The sequence below is a fragment of the Symphodus melops genome (genome assembly GCF_947650265.1).
Source record: "Symphodus melops genome assembly, chromosome: 1".
Classification (NCBI taxonomy): domain Eukaryota; kingdom Metazoa; phylum Chordata; class Actinopteri; order Labriformes; family Labridae; genus Symphodus; species Symphodus melops.
The window spans coordinates 51,267,029-51,284,337 of record NC_136691.1 but is presented as its reverse complement, the minus strand read 5'-3'; the positions used below and the strand labels follow the sequence as shown (position 1 = coordinate 51,284,337).

Here is a 17,309-nt window from a genome sequence, read left to right as displayed (position 1 = left end):
AGACACACTAACAGCCACACTCACGAGCAATGTTTCTGTCATATATTAACCTGACAACAAGCACGTCTTTGGAGTGTCGGAGGAAGCCAGAGTACCCACGCATGCACAGGGAGAACAGTGAGCCTCTTGCCTGACAGGGATTTGAACCAGGATCCTCCTCGCTGTGAGGTGACAGGCTAAGAAAAAAAAAACTCAGAACATAAATCTACCTGAAGGCCTAACTGAGAAGTTCCTTTCCTTTGTCAATATTTAATAAAAGGAACGTTTAGCAGCCACTTAAATCTCTGAATCAGTGAAATGTTTCCGTTTTTCTTTCAACTGATTTGTTCTGTTTCTTTGTCTTTTCACTGTAGTTCCTTTCAATGCAGGGTTACATAACTAAATTCACCTCGCACACATACGCTCATGCAAATTTGTAAGACATGTTGCTGCTCCAGGTCCATTCTTCATTTAAGAGTCTTTTTTTCCTTTAAATATAAAAACTCTGTAAGGCGAGGAATACCTTGCATGTACTGTATGTTGAATTGAAAGCATTTGCAATACATTTTCCAGTCCGAGATAAAATCCACAAAGAGGAAATAGAATTTTCTAATCAAGCATGAAAACTTTATTTATTAGAAAGTAGTATTTTGGATATCTGCAAGTAACTTAGATCAATTTCCAGTATGCTCATTACACGGTCAATTCAGCAGAACATGGATGCTAACAATGGAATGCAAGGTGTTGCAACAGCTGTGCCATATTATCCGCAGAGCTCTGGATACAAAAACGTCATACAGATGACCACTGTGCTCTTGCTGACCATAGTCCCATCGGGACGAGCCTCCTCCAGGCAGCACTGTCTGCCTCAGCACTGTTAGGCCTGTGGGGCCAGTGTCCCTCCCACCCCAGACATGATGCAGAGTGGCCCTTTGCTGACAGTAGGGCTGGGACAAAGAAGGGCACCGTGTCATTATTTGGAACAAGGAGGGCTGTGAGCATGGTGGTCTCTCCTGTTTTATTTATATGCCCTCATTCTGTGCTCACAGGGCTCAGTCTTTCTTGGTCCTCTTGGCCTTGGCTATGTTTTCCTGACGTTTCTGCTTTTTCTTCTGTTCCCGGTCGCGTGCCTCAATCATCTTGGCGAGCTTCCAGGACAGCAGTGCACTGGCAATGAAGAGGGGTGTGAGTGCCAGTATGACAGTGGTTAGGAAACCGTAGGGGTCTTTCGCAGCCCACTCCACCACATACTCTGCCCATGCCCGTACATCAATCATCCTGGTCAGCAGCAATGAGTCTTGATAAAACCCTAAGAGAGGGTACAAGGAGAGAAGGCAGTGAATGACCAGAGCTGTGGGACTTATAAAATAGATGTAACAATAACCAAATGTCCCCTGTCAAACTGTCGACAGCTATTAAGTGCTGAGAAAAAAAACATCTATCAATAATTTGATTAAATGAATTTAGAAAATGGTTGCATTTATAATTTTATGTTTTCCTCAATAACTTTACCAAAAATGTCAGGCTTGGTTTCTCTTCTCTATGTTATCGTCTCAAAAACTAGAAATGTGTTTATTGATGAACTGTTGGAAAAAAATTAGAATCTGGCAAAGTTAAAAATGACATTAGATGCCAAAAATTACTTCTAGCTGTATAGACTTCAAATCAGATATGACCTCAAAGTCTCATCAATAAATGACATACCTGAAAAGTTCAAGTATCGCTTTACAGGGCTGCCCTGGATAAATAAAGTCTATTTAACTAAACAGAACAATTTGCCAATCCCAACACTCAAGGACCCCCTGGTGGCATGATGGTTTATACGCATTTTTGTGTGTGTGTGTGTGTGTGTGTGTGTGTGTGTGTGTGTGTGTGTGTGTGTGTGTGTGTACAATTACGTCCATGCCTATTTAATCTGTTTGCTGTTATTCTTTTTATCTACCCTCCAGACCTTTCCAATGTCATTTTCAGCTGTTCGCCTCAAGCATCGTAACAAGATTTAATCATACACACATACAACACGTCTAGTGATTGTAGTTATATAACTATTACCACGGGCCTTGTAAAAAATAAAAAATAAATCTGTAATGTTTAAAAACGTGAATTCACTCATAATCAGTGTCCATTCATGATTAACCCATCGTTACCAATGGCAACAGGTTATCACCGAGGTACGCAGTGGAGTAATAACCATGGCAAATCTAATCATCAGTTTGGTTTTATCAAGCCATTAAATGCATGTAATAGTTTCCTGTTAAGGGCTCTAAAGGGGGGGGAAGTCCCTCGTAAAACTGATTATTGACCCTTGACTCAACTCTTCCGCAGCTAGCATCCGTTAGCTCAACTCACAGAGATAAAACCATTACAAATCATCGACAGCGGCCACAGTCCAGTTTAAGATAGCAAAGGCTGGTTCAATAGATACATGCACGTTGTCTGTCCCTTTGATAAGATCTGCATGTTAAAGTTGTTGGTGAAACACTTGTATTCCCCCCAAACCCCGTTAGCAGAGCTAGCTAACGGCACACCGCCCATCCATGACGGCCTAACTACACGGAACCACAGACTCTCAGCTAAACATCGACACAGCAAGGCATATACATCCGACACAATGAGGAATTCATGTTTCAATGATAGGTAAATGTGTTAAAATTAGTTAAGAACGAAAAAAACTCACACAAGTGCAGGGATTTATTTAATATCCACGATAAACTCCAGCTCCTCCCTGTTCCAGGAAGTGTAATTGGTGTGGTATCTACTTACTGCTCGCTCGTGATTGGCTATGACGCATTCCTTATAGACATGGGAAATGTAGTCCATTTGCCTTTGAAACGGATTTAGTTACCACGAACATATTGATTTAGATAAGCAGGTTTTTTTTAGAATCATTTTTTTAAATTTCATGCTTTCTTTCACCTGGTCTTACAAGTGTTTACCAATCGAATTGATAATATAAAATATAACTTAGTTTACGCTTTCCAAGTGTGAATTCAGGGTCACATGAGATATTTTCCGCATGAGATATTTTGTGACTTAGATAAGCAGTTATATACTCATTAATAGCCCCCCCTTCTTTGCAGAACAAGGGAAGAGAGCAAATTATCCTGCAAATTTCGTTTGTATTCTTTTTGTTATTCTAAAATAAATGGGAGGGCTTTGATTATGAACGTGTGGCATAATGTAAAAAAAAAGGTACATGGGGTGGTTGGAGGATAGGGAAAGAATGAAAGATTGGGTTTTTATTTAAACTGCAGAATTTAAAATGATAACTTTTGTAATTAAATTATTATTATTTTTTATTTATTAAAATAGCTTTTCAAAATAAGTTTCATCACAGAGCGAATTTATTATTCTCAATGAATATACATATTTTAAAACAAGTCTGCTGGATCATTTATAAGTAGCCTGAAATACTGGATATGGATTGACCACACACAAAACTCTTGGAAATACACAACACAGTCCACTCTGTCACTAAATAGAATCAGATGACATTGCAGAAACTTCGGATTATGTGCACAACTTCTGTGTCTAAAGCATTACACAAACAGGGCAATAACTGTGTTTAAAATGGCCCTCTGAGAAAGATGACAAAAGAGGACCTGCTGGCTTTGTGAACTTCCTGTGGGGAAGTATTGAAACCAAATCAGGTTAGGCCACATCTGCTCCGTCCATACGGCATGGATCACTTTCAGAGCAGTTCAAAGGCCAGCCTTTTAGAGTTACTCACAGAGGACGGAGAGGCGCAGCTGCATGGGAACACATGCAGACACATTGCAAACACACAATGGTTTATCAGCATAGTTTTGGCTAAGTTTTATAGACAATTTAGAAAAATATTCACAATCTGGTGGCAGTTCTGCTATACTATAATTATTAGCTCCTGTTTCATGTCAGGCGGGAATAACCCTGGGGGTCTGCTACACAGCCGCACCCTAAACCCCTGATGACTATTTTACTCCCACAGAAGTAGGCCCCCTTTTCCTGGCACAGCTATGGAACTAACATTATCAACAGACAGGGAGGAGTTCCATAAAATGGCTGCACCACAGTTTATAGTTAACAAGCTCCATAGTGTGTGTGTGTGTGTGTGTGTGTGTGTGTGTGTGTGTGTGTGTGTGTGTGTGTGTGTCTTAATGGTTACAAGAAAAACCATGGTCTGGCCAGACCATGAGGAATTTTGAACATCCTTGATTTCTCTTTTCTTTTTGCAAGTTGATAGACACAATGAAAGTGAATAGCATAAAGAGCAGAGAACGTGCCCCCTGAAAGGTTATTCCACTATTTAAGTGTTGCTCTTAGGTGAGAGCTCGACAGAGAACACGAAAAAAGGATGTTGGAGACACTTGTTTCTACAACCTTGCAACTCTTTTTTTAAGCTTTAGTAGCCTATTTTAATATCTCAACATCTAACCTTGATGAATAATTTTCTCAGACCAACTAAAAAGCATTCTCCAGGCTATATGGGCTTAGAGGACAACATACACTGCAGAGTAAAAACCTGTGGAGTGACCCTTTAAAATGAAGATTGTTTGTGTGCCTACATGTGTGGAAGAAAGAGAAAGAGAGAGAGAGGGAGGGAGGGAGAGAGAGAGAGAGAAAGGGCTAATGCAGTGGTTTCCAAACTTTTTTTCTTGCAGGCCAAAATTGTCGCGTTAGAATCGCTCACGGGCCACGGGTTTTTTTTTATTTTTTAATTTAAATACATTTTGGAAGGAACTTTTTGTATTTTGATCTCTTCAAAAAATAATGTAAATACACAATAACGGCGGCAGTAGCTCAGTCTGTAGGGACTTGGGTTGGGAACCGGAGGGTCGCCGGTTCAAGTCCCGGCACGGACCAAGTCCAGAAACTGGTCTGGTAGCTGGAGAGGTGCCAGTCCACTTCCTGAGCACTGCCGAGGTGCCCCTGAGCAAGGCACCGAACCCCAAAAACTGCTCTGGGGCGCTCTCTGTGGGCAGCCCCCTCACTCTGAGACCTCTCCATTAATGCAGAGTGAAAACCGAATTTCCCCTCGCGGGATTAATAAAGTATATATATAAAAAAAAAAAAACTAATTGCAGTGGGAAACTGTTGTGTTCTAATTTTTTGGAAAGAATAGTCGCTAACATGAAAAAGAAAAAAATAATGAAATATGCCATCTGATGAGGCCTGGGGCCAAAATCTTCTGATTCTTCGATTGAAGTCAAGGGCCACAAAAAAATCCACTCAAGGGCCACAAATGGCCCCCGGGCCGCACTTTGGACACCCCTGGGCTAATGTATAAGCAAGTAGCCTACTATAAAAGATGCGCTAAATGACTGATTGGTGACTATGGAGGTAGAAAATGGATGGCTGGATGGATGACTAGAGGACAAGCATGTCCAACTCTACATCTTTATGTTCCTCCTCCCACGCCCTCTCTGTCTTTGAGAGTCCTTTAAGAATCGAAAACAACCATCACGTTGTTATTGAAGAAGCCAGAGCCCGGGGCTCAGGCTCTAAAGAGAAAAAGTCAGTATTCTTGCCCCCTTTTACCCCTGTGGGAAACTACGAGTCCGCCCCTGGATTAAGTCCCCGCCTTTAAACTCAAATAAGAAGGAAACTTCAAAGGCCGTCGGCCGCCGGGGCTCCGCCCTCGCGCTCCCGAACGGCCTCACAAAGGATTTGCCGACGTTCGGGAATTCCGCCTCCAGTTCCTTTTATAGCGCCACTCGTGCGCTGGCTACGTTCCAGAACCCCGCCCATCCCGGTTACTTTGACAACACAAAGGACTTCACGGAACTCGCAGGCGCCGCCTCCTTTTTCCAAATAAGGGCAGTCTCTCCATGTACGGCAAACAATCGGTGCGAGATTGCCCTTTTCTCTTCCTTATCCCGTTTATATGATCGGAGAGGAACTGCGCTTCAGGTTGGAAGCGGTGCGAACATGGCCGAGCGAGTCCAGCAGCCCCCAGCCAAGCGGCTCTGCTGCAGGCCCGGCTACAACCCGGCGTGCAGACAGGGGCAGCGGGCTGGAGGAGTCCTGTGTGGCGGCGCGGGGTCCGCTCCGGGAGGATCGGGGAACGGAAAAACGCACAACCCCGAGTCGTTGCTCGACATCGCGGCGCGCAGAGTCGCGGAGAAGTGGCCGTTCCAGAGGGTGGAGGAGCGGTTCGAGAGGATCCCGGAACCCGTCCAGCGGAGGATCGTATATTGGTCATTCCCGAGAAGCGAGAAGGAGATCTGTATGTATTCCTCTTTCAACGCCGGAGAGGAAAGTGGAACTAGCGGGGACAATAATGACGAGACGCAGCTGCCTTTCCTACGCGGTGTCACTCTGCTGGAGGGTGGCTGGGTGGACAACGTATTGCAAGTCGGTGAGTGGACTAAAAAAGATGCAAAAAACAGAGCAGAACAGCCTATGATACACAAAGCGTCAAACTCGCACGGTATGTCTTTTGTACTGTGGAACCATGCCAGACTGTTAAAGGGCTTGTGTGTCCATAGCCTTGTGAATGATAAACAATGCAGGGTATTTCCACACCAGTCTACCCCTATAGCTGTGTGAGAATAGCCTATTTTCAGATAAGCCCGTAATAGTAGCCCACTTCTCCCTTGTTTTTGCCCAGTGAGCTGCGCGCATTGAATTGCCCAGAGCCATCCCAATTGGAAGCTTAGCACTTTGTTCCTATTTTTATGTCTTTCCAGCTCTCAATGCCCCCACCAATTGGTACGCAGACAAAAGCCCCCTATATCTTTTCACCGCTGGCTAAATAGACGATATTTAGAAAGGGTGGGAGGGACCGCGATTTAAAGCCACAGTGCTTCTATTTTGTTTGCCAAACACCTTTGTGAGACAGGCTGGAGCTTTTTTTTTTGTTGCCTCTCCAATATTCACTGAAAGCCCATGCTTTATGCAAGCTGGTAAAGGCAAAGATGATTTCTCTTCTACATTATTTGTGGTGAAGCTCGGAGTAAACAGAGGTGCTGTAGGCTCAGCAACCCCCCTTCCATCCTGCCTGCTCGCTCCCCTGCCTGCCTCCCTTGCCTCCCTGCCTGGCTGGCTGCCTTTGCCAGAGCCACAATATTTCACTGCAATCGTCAGTGCAATAGACTCAGCTGTCAATCCGACTCCCCACCCTTGGAAACGGTTCAGGATTCTAATCCCATTAACCCCCCCAGTTCATCTGAATCTTAATGCATTCTGCAAACAAGATTTTATGCATGATCTTCTTCCTCCTCCCTCCCTCCCTCCTTCCCTAACCCCCCTATCTCTCTCCCTCTCTCACTTCTTGGCTTACTATCCCTCCAAAGAATCCGTGTGGAGATGGCTTCAGCTCTTGTGGGCTCAGAGAATGTGCAGTGCACAATAGTAGCCATGGAGCAGGCAGACAGGCAGGCAGCTCTCCCTCCCTCTCTGGCCTGTTTACCAGATTCCCCAGCATTAGACTCATTTATGTGCTCACTCTTTCTGAGGCTTTGGGAAGCTAAATACTCAGCACGGGGTAAAATAGAGCACTTCATCAGTGTGTTTGTGTGTGTGTGTGTGTGTTTTGGAAAATAGTGAGAAACAGGGACAAAGAGGGTAACGGGGTTATTTTTCTTTGGCGACACATGTGTTTTTGTGTGTGAAAGAAAGAGAGAGGAGTATGCGTGGGGGTTTGATAAACACAGAGGGGGGGATTGTGCATGCATCTGTGCGTGCATGTGTGTGTCTTCGTCTGCACGGGCTGTCAGTCTCATCCTGCATGCTCATAGAGAGTGGAGGATGACAGGCGAGTACACAGCAGGAGAAGCGCATGTTATGCTGATTGCAATTTTCGCCCCAGAATTTTTTTTTTTTTTTTTTTTTTTAAAGCTTGGGTAGATGAAGGCAAGGAAGAGAAAAATGATAAATAAAAGATGCAATCTACTCCAGGGTACAGGCAGTCACTGGAGGATGAGGGCTTAAAAGCAGGGCAGCATGGGGAGGGGGCTGTCAGCCACATCACACACCACATGTATTGGCCCATCAAACGCATACAGCGGGTCTGGACTGGGAGAAAAAAAAGTGCAGGGTGTGTTTGTGTGTGCACACAGGCGTGCATGGCTTTGTTTGGCTTCTCATGTGTGTGCTGTCAGTGGGATGGGATTCAGTGTTGATGATGAAAGACAGTAGAGCAATAGATGCTGAGGTTATTGTGTATGGGGGGGAGCTAATATACTTGAATGGATCTGCTGTCGCCGTATTCCTCTCCTCCCCCTCTCCTCTCCTCTCCTCCTCTGCCTCCCCTCTTTCTCCCAAGTGAGCAGCTATAAAACTCTCCATATTTACTCCCCTAAGGCCAACTACCAGCCCCCAGTCTCCTGTGATTATTTATCTTTTTCTCAAAGTCATTAATCACACGCTTTTTCCCTTCTTTTCCCCTGCTCGATCTCTTTCCATACATCAGTGCTGCGGAGAAGAGAACGGATAGGGGGGGACAGCGTTTAAGGGGAAGAGCAATAGATCGGGCGATATCAAGGAAAAGAGGGGAAGCCTAGAGGGAGAAAGTGGGTGGAAAATGCAAAAGAGGAAAGAGGCATTGAAATGGTGATTGCAAGAGAAGGGGATGTGTGAAAGTAAAGAATGAAGTGCAGAGAAGGGGAGAGAGTGAGATGGATGGCTTGTTCTTCCTCCCATGCGAGCTCATCTGTTCCAGTGCCAGCCTTCCAGATAAATATTCATATATGAATGCAAGTGTTATCTCGCAGGCCATTGCCTCTCTTGGTATAGCAGTGTTATAACAATCCTGTCAAATCGGTGATGAATTTGTCAGCCGCTGACCAGGTAGGGGAGCACATACCTAACCTCAACCTGGAAGAAAAAGCCTGTGTGCAATAATTCATCAAAACCTGCAAATGAATGAATGAAATATGCATGATGCCCCGGAGAACAGTCCCACAACAACTGCTGTCTGTCAAAGAAATGAAATCGTCATGAGCTGATCAAAGGAGCATCGGTTAATCTCACCGTGCAATATGCAGGCTTTCAATGTACTCTATCATGCCAGTCAGGCTGCACGTTGTTGTAACTGAGCCTTACTTACAGGTATAGAAAACTTCCGCAGCTCCCTGTCCTTATCACAGCATCTGGTCCCCCTGCCCCCCTTGTGTAATTTATACTCGGCGGCTCATCACGCTGAAAGGAAGGCTAACATTATGGTGCCACGTCCTCTAATTATAGAATTCTAATCCTATGGCTCTAACATGGCATGACAAAGCATGTTTGCACTTCATTACCCTCCTTCCTGTTTCAGTCCTTCAGTCTGGGTCAAGTTCACCCCCTCGTCTCTCTCTCTCTCTCTCTCTCTCTCTCTCTCTCTCTCTCTCTCTCTCTCTCTCTCTCTCTCTCTCTCTCTCTCTCTCTCTCTCTCTCTCTCTCATTCATTTGTGACATGTACTGTCGGGCTCCTCCTCCTGTTGACCCCCCTCACCCCTTCCCCTGTCTGCCTCCAGGGCTTTGTGCCAGCATATAAAAAACAACAACCCCCCCACACACAAACACCACACACACACACACACACACACACACCACCTCACACTTACTATCCTGTTACCGTAAGCCCCATGTCCCTATGGAGTGACATACTGATGCCTGGCATATGTCGCTCTGTGCAATGTCATTAGCGTAGGCTACACGCTACAGCCAATTTATCCAGCTCTCCTTGTTAGGCTAATTTCTCACATGAAGCTACATGTCATTATATCAGGCTGCTGCCCCAAATCTGAGTGATGAGGATGCTTTGTTTGGGCCATTTTAAACCCAACCATAGTTAATGTAGTTATGCATCATCTAGCCTATTTCGGTGCACTTTTTCCACGCTGATGCTCGACCACATACCCTGCAATATTTTGCCTTTCCCTCGCCTGGAATATCTCTGAATGTCCGTGGCAGTCATGCCTGTTTGAGTGTGAATGTCACCCTCCCCTGCTTCACCTATTCCAGGGACGAATATGTGTGTGTGTGTGTGTGTGTGTGTGTGCGTGCGTGCATGTCTGTGTATATGTGTCTGTCTTGTGCTTCTGCATGCTCATAACTCAGGTTAATTTGTTCACGCTCTGGAGAATCTTAATTAGGTTTCTGCGTCATCTACTCTCTCTCGCTCTCTCTCTCTCTTTTTATCATGATGTCAATGAAACGTTGAAATAACAACCAAGCCGGTGGTTCCCTGCTTTTTCTCCCTCTTTTTTTCCTTTTCTACTCGTTTCTTTTTTGTTCTGCAGATGGTGAAAATCATAACAAAGACAATCCTAAACCTTATGTGCAGCTCCACGCTTCAGGTGTGTGTGTGTGTGTGTGTGTAGAGGAGCTGCAGAACCGTGTGTCATTTTCTATGGGCTTTAAATCACACGTGTGCTTAGTATTCAGGCAGAACACTGGCAATATCGGACATAATTTACAACATTACGACAGCACAAATTCATGGACAACACCCGTAAAAAGACGGGGCGGATAAAACAACAAAGAATTTGCTCTCACTGCTTGGTAGGTGTTTGTGGGACTAAAGCAGCAATGTTTAAGACTTAACACTTGGCATGTTTGTGTAAGAACACACGCACACACTTTTTGGAGGAGCTAAGAATTCACAAGGCTTTTCAAACTTCTTCTCTGGTATCCACGTTGACATCTCAAGCATTTTGTCCACAAAGGTGCAGAATTTAAGATGCCAAACGTGAATCTTGCATGAGTGTGTTGTCTGCGAGACACTTATCAGGCTGAGCTGGGTTCTTTCTTAACAGTGGATGAGGGCTTCTTCTTCTTTTCTTTTTTTTTTGTTTGTGTGTGGGCTGCTTTCTTTTCATGTGGGTGGATCTGGTTTTTATTTTTCCTGTTAGGTTAGAGAGTTCCTTTTATCTTTTTTTTTTTTTTTTTTTTACAATGCCCGTCGAGATTGAGCCCACATGCCTACCACCAAAGAAGGAGAGAGACAGAACCCTTCCGAAACATGCTGTCTTTATGTGTGAAACCAGCATGTTGCAAAGAGGCCTCAAGTTGTGACTCAGGAAGCTCAAGGGTTGCAGACACAATATGACTCAGGACTTTGAAAAGTACCCGTGAAAAAGTCCTTTTTTCTCTCAAGAACACAAAATCACACGTTAGGGCTTATTGAAGGTCAGGTAAGTCAGATAGGGTTGATGTGAAGGCAAGATAACTTCTCATTATGGTGTCTGACTGTCGCTTTGTCTGCCATCTTGGATTTCCACCATGTGTTTTTTTTACGTCATGTCTTGCCCTGTCCGGCAGGGAAAATCTCAGGGGAAGGCTTCCCTGACTTTTTTTCTAGAAAAAGCGTTCAGGGGTGTGTGTTTGAAAACCGCTTCAGTCCGAATTTGTTTCTGAACTGAGTTCCAAGGTGAGGCTGTGAAGAATCAGTGATCCTGAATCTGGTGCCTCAGGTCTACCATGAGCCATGTGACTATCCCTGGGCTTGTATCGTCATGGAAACATGGCTGAGCCTGGAGCTAGTGTAAACAAATGGCTGTCCGAGGGGGAAAGAGAGAGAGAGAGAGAGAGAGAGAGAGAGGGGCTGCAACCACAACCATGTGAAGAGACATCGGGTCTTTGGGGAAAGTGCTTTCTCCCTCTAACTGTGAGACTGGGAGAAGCAGATTCCAGGCCTTTGTCCCATTCTGCTGGCTGAATGGAAAGAAGATAGGATACATTTCAGCTGTTGAGTAACAGAGACACATTAGGTTAGTCTCTCTTTGCATGAGACTGTGTTCCCATGACTGAGCGTTGTATGATTAGAGTCTAATATTACCATTCTTTAGGTGTATGATAAAAGCAGCCAGGTGTATGTCTTTTAAACAACATCTGTATTCATGGACAGTATCTTGAATGTAAGCTCAAGTTGGAGTCAGCGTCATCGTAAATCTGCAATGTGTTTACGTGATAATTACTTTCATTCTACCCTTAATGACTTTCAGCACTCACTTGATTTCCGCCTTCGATTACAAACAGACAGTCAACCCAAGTTAGTTTTCAGTCTGGGTGGCCCCCCCCCCCCCCCCCACCACCACCCCAAAGATTGAGCCCATAAAGATAAACCTTGACAGGCGTTTTCTGCACCCAGAGTGATGGATGGCCATTGGTCTGCCGTGTTCTCAAAATGTCAGAAGTTTCCAGAAGGTCCCAATGGTTGTCACATCCCAAACTTACTAACCCCAGTCCCAGACGCAGATGTGCCTCTAGATAGATTATTCCCACCACATCCATGTTCCATCCACTACACCCAGTCATAACCGTCTCCTGCTCTCCACATCCACCAAGACTGTCCCCTAAAACGTACCATTAGCCAGTCTCTCTGCCATCTCAAGCTCACTGTGTCTGCCCATTTTTCCAGTCCCTCGTCCTGACTGGAGCCAGCTTCCCTCCCAGTCCCATCCCCGGCCCCAGACATAGTTGTGTCCTCTCTTCCCCTCTTTAATCACTGTGACAGTTTCAGCTCTGCCACACTCCAAAACCTTACGACCAAGTGCTTCAAGACCACCCTCCAGAATCCCCCAGCTCTGGCTCGTTTGTAAGAGACGCTCAATGTACACGATCAGCATGCCTCGCCTGTTAAAATAAACCAGCTAAAGTAATAAAGTTCCAGCATGCGCTCCCCTTCGTCTGCCCGTCCCAGTTCCAGCTTGACTTGTCTCCTTTCCCAGACTGTGGCTGCTGGGTGTGCGTCAGCAGCTACTCGGCTGGCTGACTCTGTCTAGGAATCCAGCGCTCCTTCCTCACAGCTCGTGCCCCTCTCTTTTCCCTGAGAGTGGAGAGAGCCGACAATGGAAAGGCCACTAAATCCACACCGACAGGTCGCTATTAAAAGCTGTTTTTTCTATTTCATTTAATGACTTTTATTACCAGCCGCCCTTCTCTCTTCGATTTGGCAATAATAACAACAGGGGAATGCAGCGCTCAGCGTTCTCCTATCAGATGCTCCCCTCCACACTTTTTTTTCCCCTTTTTAATGAATTCCTCTTTGCACCAATGGGCTGCTGAAATAAGCACAACGCGGGCCAAGACTCTGCCTGCTGCAGTGTAGGGTTCAATGTATGTACTCTGTGTGTGCACTTGTGGATGTACTAACTATGAGACTATGTGTTCGAGACTACACATGCTCTCACTGTTGCCACTGAACAGAGCCTCTCTGTGCAGTTTGGTCCAACAGCTGGTTCTCCCCAGAAGCCAAACAGCTTTGGATAGGCCTCAAGGCTACAACTTTGTTTTCTGTCTTTGTGTGTGAATTAAATCATTTATATACTTAAAAAAAAAGTCATACTAAAGTCAATCAGAAATCGATGTAAATGTGTTCAGAAAACACTCAGAAATGAAACTTCTTAAACGCACCTAAAACTGGGATCACATCGTCTGCTGGTTTGCAGAGTGTGCTAAACATTAGCAGTGCCAGTGAATCTTGACACAGCCTAAATACACATAGCTGCTTAGAAACAACATTTACATGAAAATAAGTTTATTTCCTTCATGGACCCAATAAAACAATAAAAAAAAAAAAAAAAAATTGCTGCTTCCCTTTTATTTCCCTCAATCAGCTCGTGCAGGATAGACGTCTCGGTACACTCAGCTCTGTTTTATCTGTATGTGGATACGAGCGTGTGCATGTATGACTCTGTGAGCGTGTTTATGGCTGTGTGTGTCAGGCTGAATGAAGGTGAGGCATGTGAATGATAAGAGGCTGGATGACATTCCCGTCTGTCAGCGTTCCCACCCTATCCCATTTCCACTCTTGCCAAACACACACACACACCCACACACACTAGCTTGCACACATGCTTTAAGACACACACACACACACTAGCTTTAGCAGTGCTACTGACAAGGCGCCTTAGAATAAACAGCAGCAAGGGATGAGGGTTTACCTGCAGCTGACCCCGATGGCACACACAGAAACACAGTGACAGAGGTGTTCACTCATCGACCGGTGCCTCCCCCAGCATTGAGCTGGCTTGGTGTTGACCTCTTCACTTGACCCCAAGGGATTTACTTAAGTCAAAGGTCAATTTAGCTGGATTGTCCCTCCAGTTGTCGATTGCTCTACTTGAAAGACAGGCCTTCGCTTTAATTGTCGTTTTCCAATAAACAGCAGACAACCAAAAGGAAATGACCTCTTACTTGATTTAACATCCTTTTCATGTTCCGGTAAGCAATTTTTTCTCTGCAGAGGTCAGTGCGAGAGGGGGCACAGTACGGGCCCAATACCCAGGGTATCAGAAGGCCGGGGGGTTACAGTACCTCCCGCTCTCCTCTTTCCGGGACAGGCTCGGGTGCTGCTTGAGCTATGCAGAGGAGGAGGAGGAGGTCCAGAGGTGCCTCTGGCTGTGGCTGGTTCAGCGATGTCGTGGCTGTGTGGCATGTGAGACATGCATTCACTGCTCTGTGGCAGAGCTGAATAGAGCTAGAAAGGCTCTCCAGGCATGAGAGACTGAGAGACAAAGAAAGAGAATGATAGAGATTCAATGGGAACGAGGAGAAGAGGACGGCTTTCAACTGGCTTTGGAATTTAGTTTGCTCTTCGAGTTTTTTTTCTTCATGAAGTCGCTCATATTTCTCATTTCATTCCTGCCTTTCACCTTCCTCATGTATTATTTTTCAACCCTACTTCTTCTTCTTACCTGTGCACCTCCTCCTTTTTTGTACATTCCTGCATTGTGTTTCTAAGCGCATAGGATCTCTTTACCCATCTCAATTTTAAAGTTTCATTTCCCAAGCCCAGGCAATAGAAACTCATATCTTATTTACACTGCTCCTATCTAGAAACATCATGTTTCCATAGTGTTTCCTGTGTCTGAAGTCCCAAAGGAAGGCTAGCCGGCGAGCTCGCTCCCTGCTTTCTAGCCTTCATGCATCCAGACCTCAGGGGCTATCACTGTTCCTACATTTAGAAGCTCTGTGTTTACCAGCGTCTGGTGGAGGGAGAGGAAGAGGACTCGGCCTTTTTGCTGTGGTGTCTTTCTCTGAAGTTTAAAAAATGAGCCTCACCCCGATGTATTCCAGTCATTGAGGGCCTTCCTGGAACCTTTTCAGGGGTTTGGCGAGCCTCAGAAATTCATCTGGTGTCATTACATTTTTTTTATTATAGGAGATTCATTTAGCTGTTGCACTGAGTGAGCATTTCCCTTTGCCCAATGGCAATTTGACTTTTTATTGCACAGATCAAGTTATAGGATCAAATTTTTTAACTCAGCCTGGAGTCATGTGTTTTAAACGCACGCACTACTGAAACAATCCAGTCTGAAAACAAACACGAACACTGCCTGTTCCAGTTCATAACCTGGTTTTCATTTGATCACTGTTCATCAGTTATTGACTATGTCACATCTATTATGGAACCTATCGGCTATCATCTGATGACAATGAAGCCTCTGTGGCCAGCGCAGGTATTTCTTATTGAGTGACCAGTTTATACTATGCCTTTGTTTCTGTGCTTTGATAATCGTTGACAGTTCAAACAGCAGTTAGAGACACAGGGAAGCTCAAGTTGAGTTAAGCTGAGCGGTTTAAGCGTGTACACCACACTGCAGACGCTACAATAACTACGGCCGTCGCTGGTTCAAGTCCGATCCCAGGACATCCTTCTAGTATTTTCGGTCACAACTGTCCTATCAATAAATGGCTCAGTCATATTCCTGTATGAGCTAAATGGTGGCATTGGTAGAAGATGGGCGCTTGGGTTTCATTTCATTCACATGTGCTCTGCCTGGTTTGCTCTTTACTGCATGGGGCTGTTTTGCTGCAAGGCCTGTGATAATGGAAACCATTCCTATAAAACCAGAATCACAACCCAACACCTGTGGGTTTGTACACATGTCCATAAACTGAGATTGACCAGAGCCGTTTGGATTGGCTTGGTCCATGTACATGGAGTGGTGTGAAGATCCCTTTGAGAATGTTAGTTAGCTGGTTGAAACTGTTATTTGGGTCAGATCAGAAGGGCCTACCTGGTTGTTCGACTTGGTGGTCAGGTTTGCCATGCTGTGCTCGTAACAGGACTTGAGTGGAGGTGAAGCACAGATCTACCGTCGCTGTAGCCTGGCGTTGTTGAGGACGACTGTCTGCCTGCATTCTCGCTCAAACAATCTGGCTGTTTGTCTGTCTGATTGCTTTGCTGTCTGGCTAGCTATACGCTGGCTAGCTGTCCCTCTTGGGTGGCTACATCACCTTACCTCCAACCCCCCTCGCAGTCAATGACAGCCCAGCCAAGGGAGACATGGGTAATGGTCCTCTCTGATGTACAGCCTGACTCAATTGGACTGGATGGCAGACACACGCCTAAAATAACAAAAGGAGGGGAGAGGAAGGGGAGGGGTGGAGAGCGAGGAGGAGGAGGGAAGGAGCAAAGCGATCGATAAAGCAGGGACACATCGCCTAATAAAGATTTATTCCTTTTTTTTCTCCTCGCCATCCGCCTTGGCAGGGCAGGAGGAGGGGGAGGAGGAGAGAATGTGATTAGTTGCCTTCTTATCCCAGGGTGCCTCTGCTAGCATGTGCGTACGCACGCACGCACAGCAGTATGTATGCCCCGATGCCATGTGTGTATTTTTGCATCACTTGTGTGTTTATCGCGCGTGTCCCTCCCGAGAGCGAAGGGGGTTGAAAACAACCTCTGTCGTTTGTTCTGCCGGCAGTGGCACTAGCAGCTGCAGCTGTGTCCCTGCCTCTCTCTCTTCCTGTCAGCTAATATTTAGTTAATCTTTGGTCTGGGACCTACGGGACTGGCCGGAGCTCCTGGTGCCCCATCCATCTCGCACTGATCTATATTCCATGCTGGGTCCCTGTGCCATTAAGCACCACCGAGGGGAGGAGAGGAGAGGAGGAGAGAGGCGTAGAGGTAGAACGAAAAAAGGGAAAGGGCAGATGGGTGGAGAAAGAGCTGCAGAGAGACAAGAGAATGATGGAGAGAGAGCAACACCGGGAGGCGGACGGGGGCTGCCCATGCTCACAACAGCAACTGAGTTTGAAAGGAAGAGGTATGCTGGGTATTCAAATTGTGCACAAAATGACTTTCCCCTAAAAGTGAAGATAAGCCGGATAAAAAAGTGATGCAAGAAATGTGCAAAAGGATTCATTTATCGGGATTATTGTTTACGTGCGAGTGTTATTTTTAATGTTGCTGATTTGCTGCTCCGTCGAAGTCTCTATATAAAGAGCAGGGGGATTGAGTTTAACCCTGCTGTAAAAAGGAGAATAAACCACATTTAAGTTCTTCAAATAAAAACAAAACGGTGCTCAAGGTTTGGGCGGAAACGATGTCTTCAGCGGACCATCAGGGAAAAAAAAGGATGCAGCGGCGTGGGAGTTAGTGGTCTGCATGCAGAGAGCTGTCCACTTCATTGATATGC

At 45.5% G+C, this 17,309-nt stretch overlaps 2 protein-coding genes across 2 annotated transcripts in view; one reads left to right on the top strand and one right to left on the bottom strand.

The window, feature by feature from the left end:
* Positions 1–579: 579 nt before the first annotated feature.
* smim15 (small integral membrane protein 15) lies at positions 580–2,761 on the bottom strand. Its single transcript, XM_079370799.1, has 2 exons — positions 2,657–2,761; positions 580–1,288 (listed from the first exon to the last, which is right to left on the bottom strand). The coding sequence occupies exon 2, from the start codon at positions 1,254–1,256 to the stop codon at positions 1,032–1,034; it is 225 nt and encodes a 74-aa protein (XP_079226925.1). The 5' UTR covers positions 1,257–1,288; positions 2,657–2,761; the 3' UTR covers positions 580–1,031.
* A 2,476-nt stretch (positions 2,762–5,237) lies between these two features.
* Positions 5,238–17,309, top strand: part of LOC306837855 (zinc finger SWIM domain-containing protein 6-like) — a 42,995-nt gene continuing 30,923 nt past the window's right edge. The window contains exon 1 of the mRNA XM_079365694.1: positions 5,238–6,316. Coding sequence (XP_079221820.1) covers positions 5,887–6,316 — 430 coding nt within the window. The 5' untranslated portion in view covers positions 5,238–5,886. The remainder of the gene's footprint in view (positions 6,317–17,309) is intronic.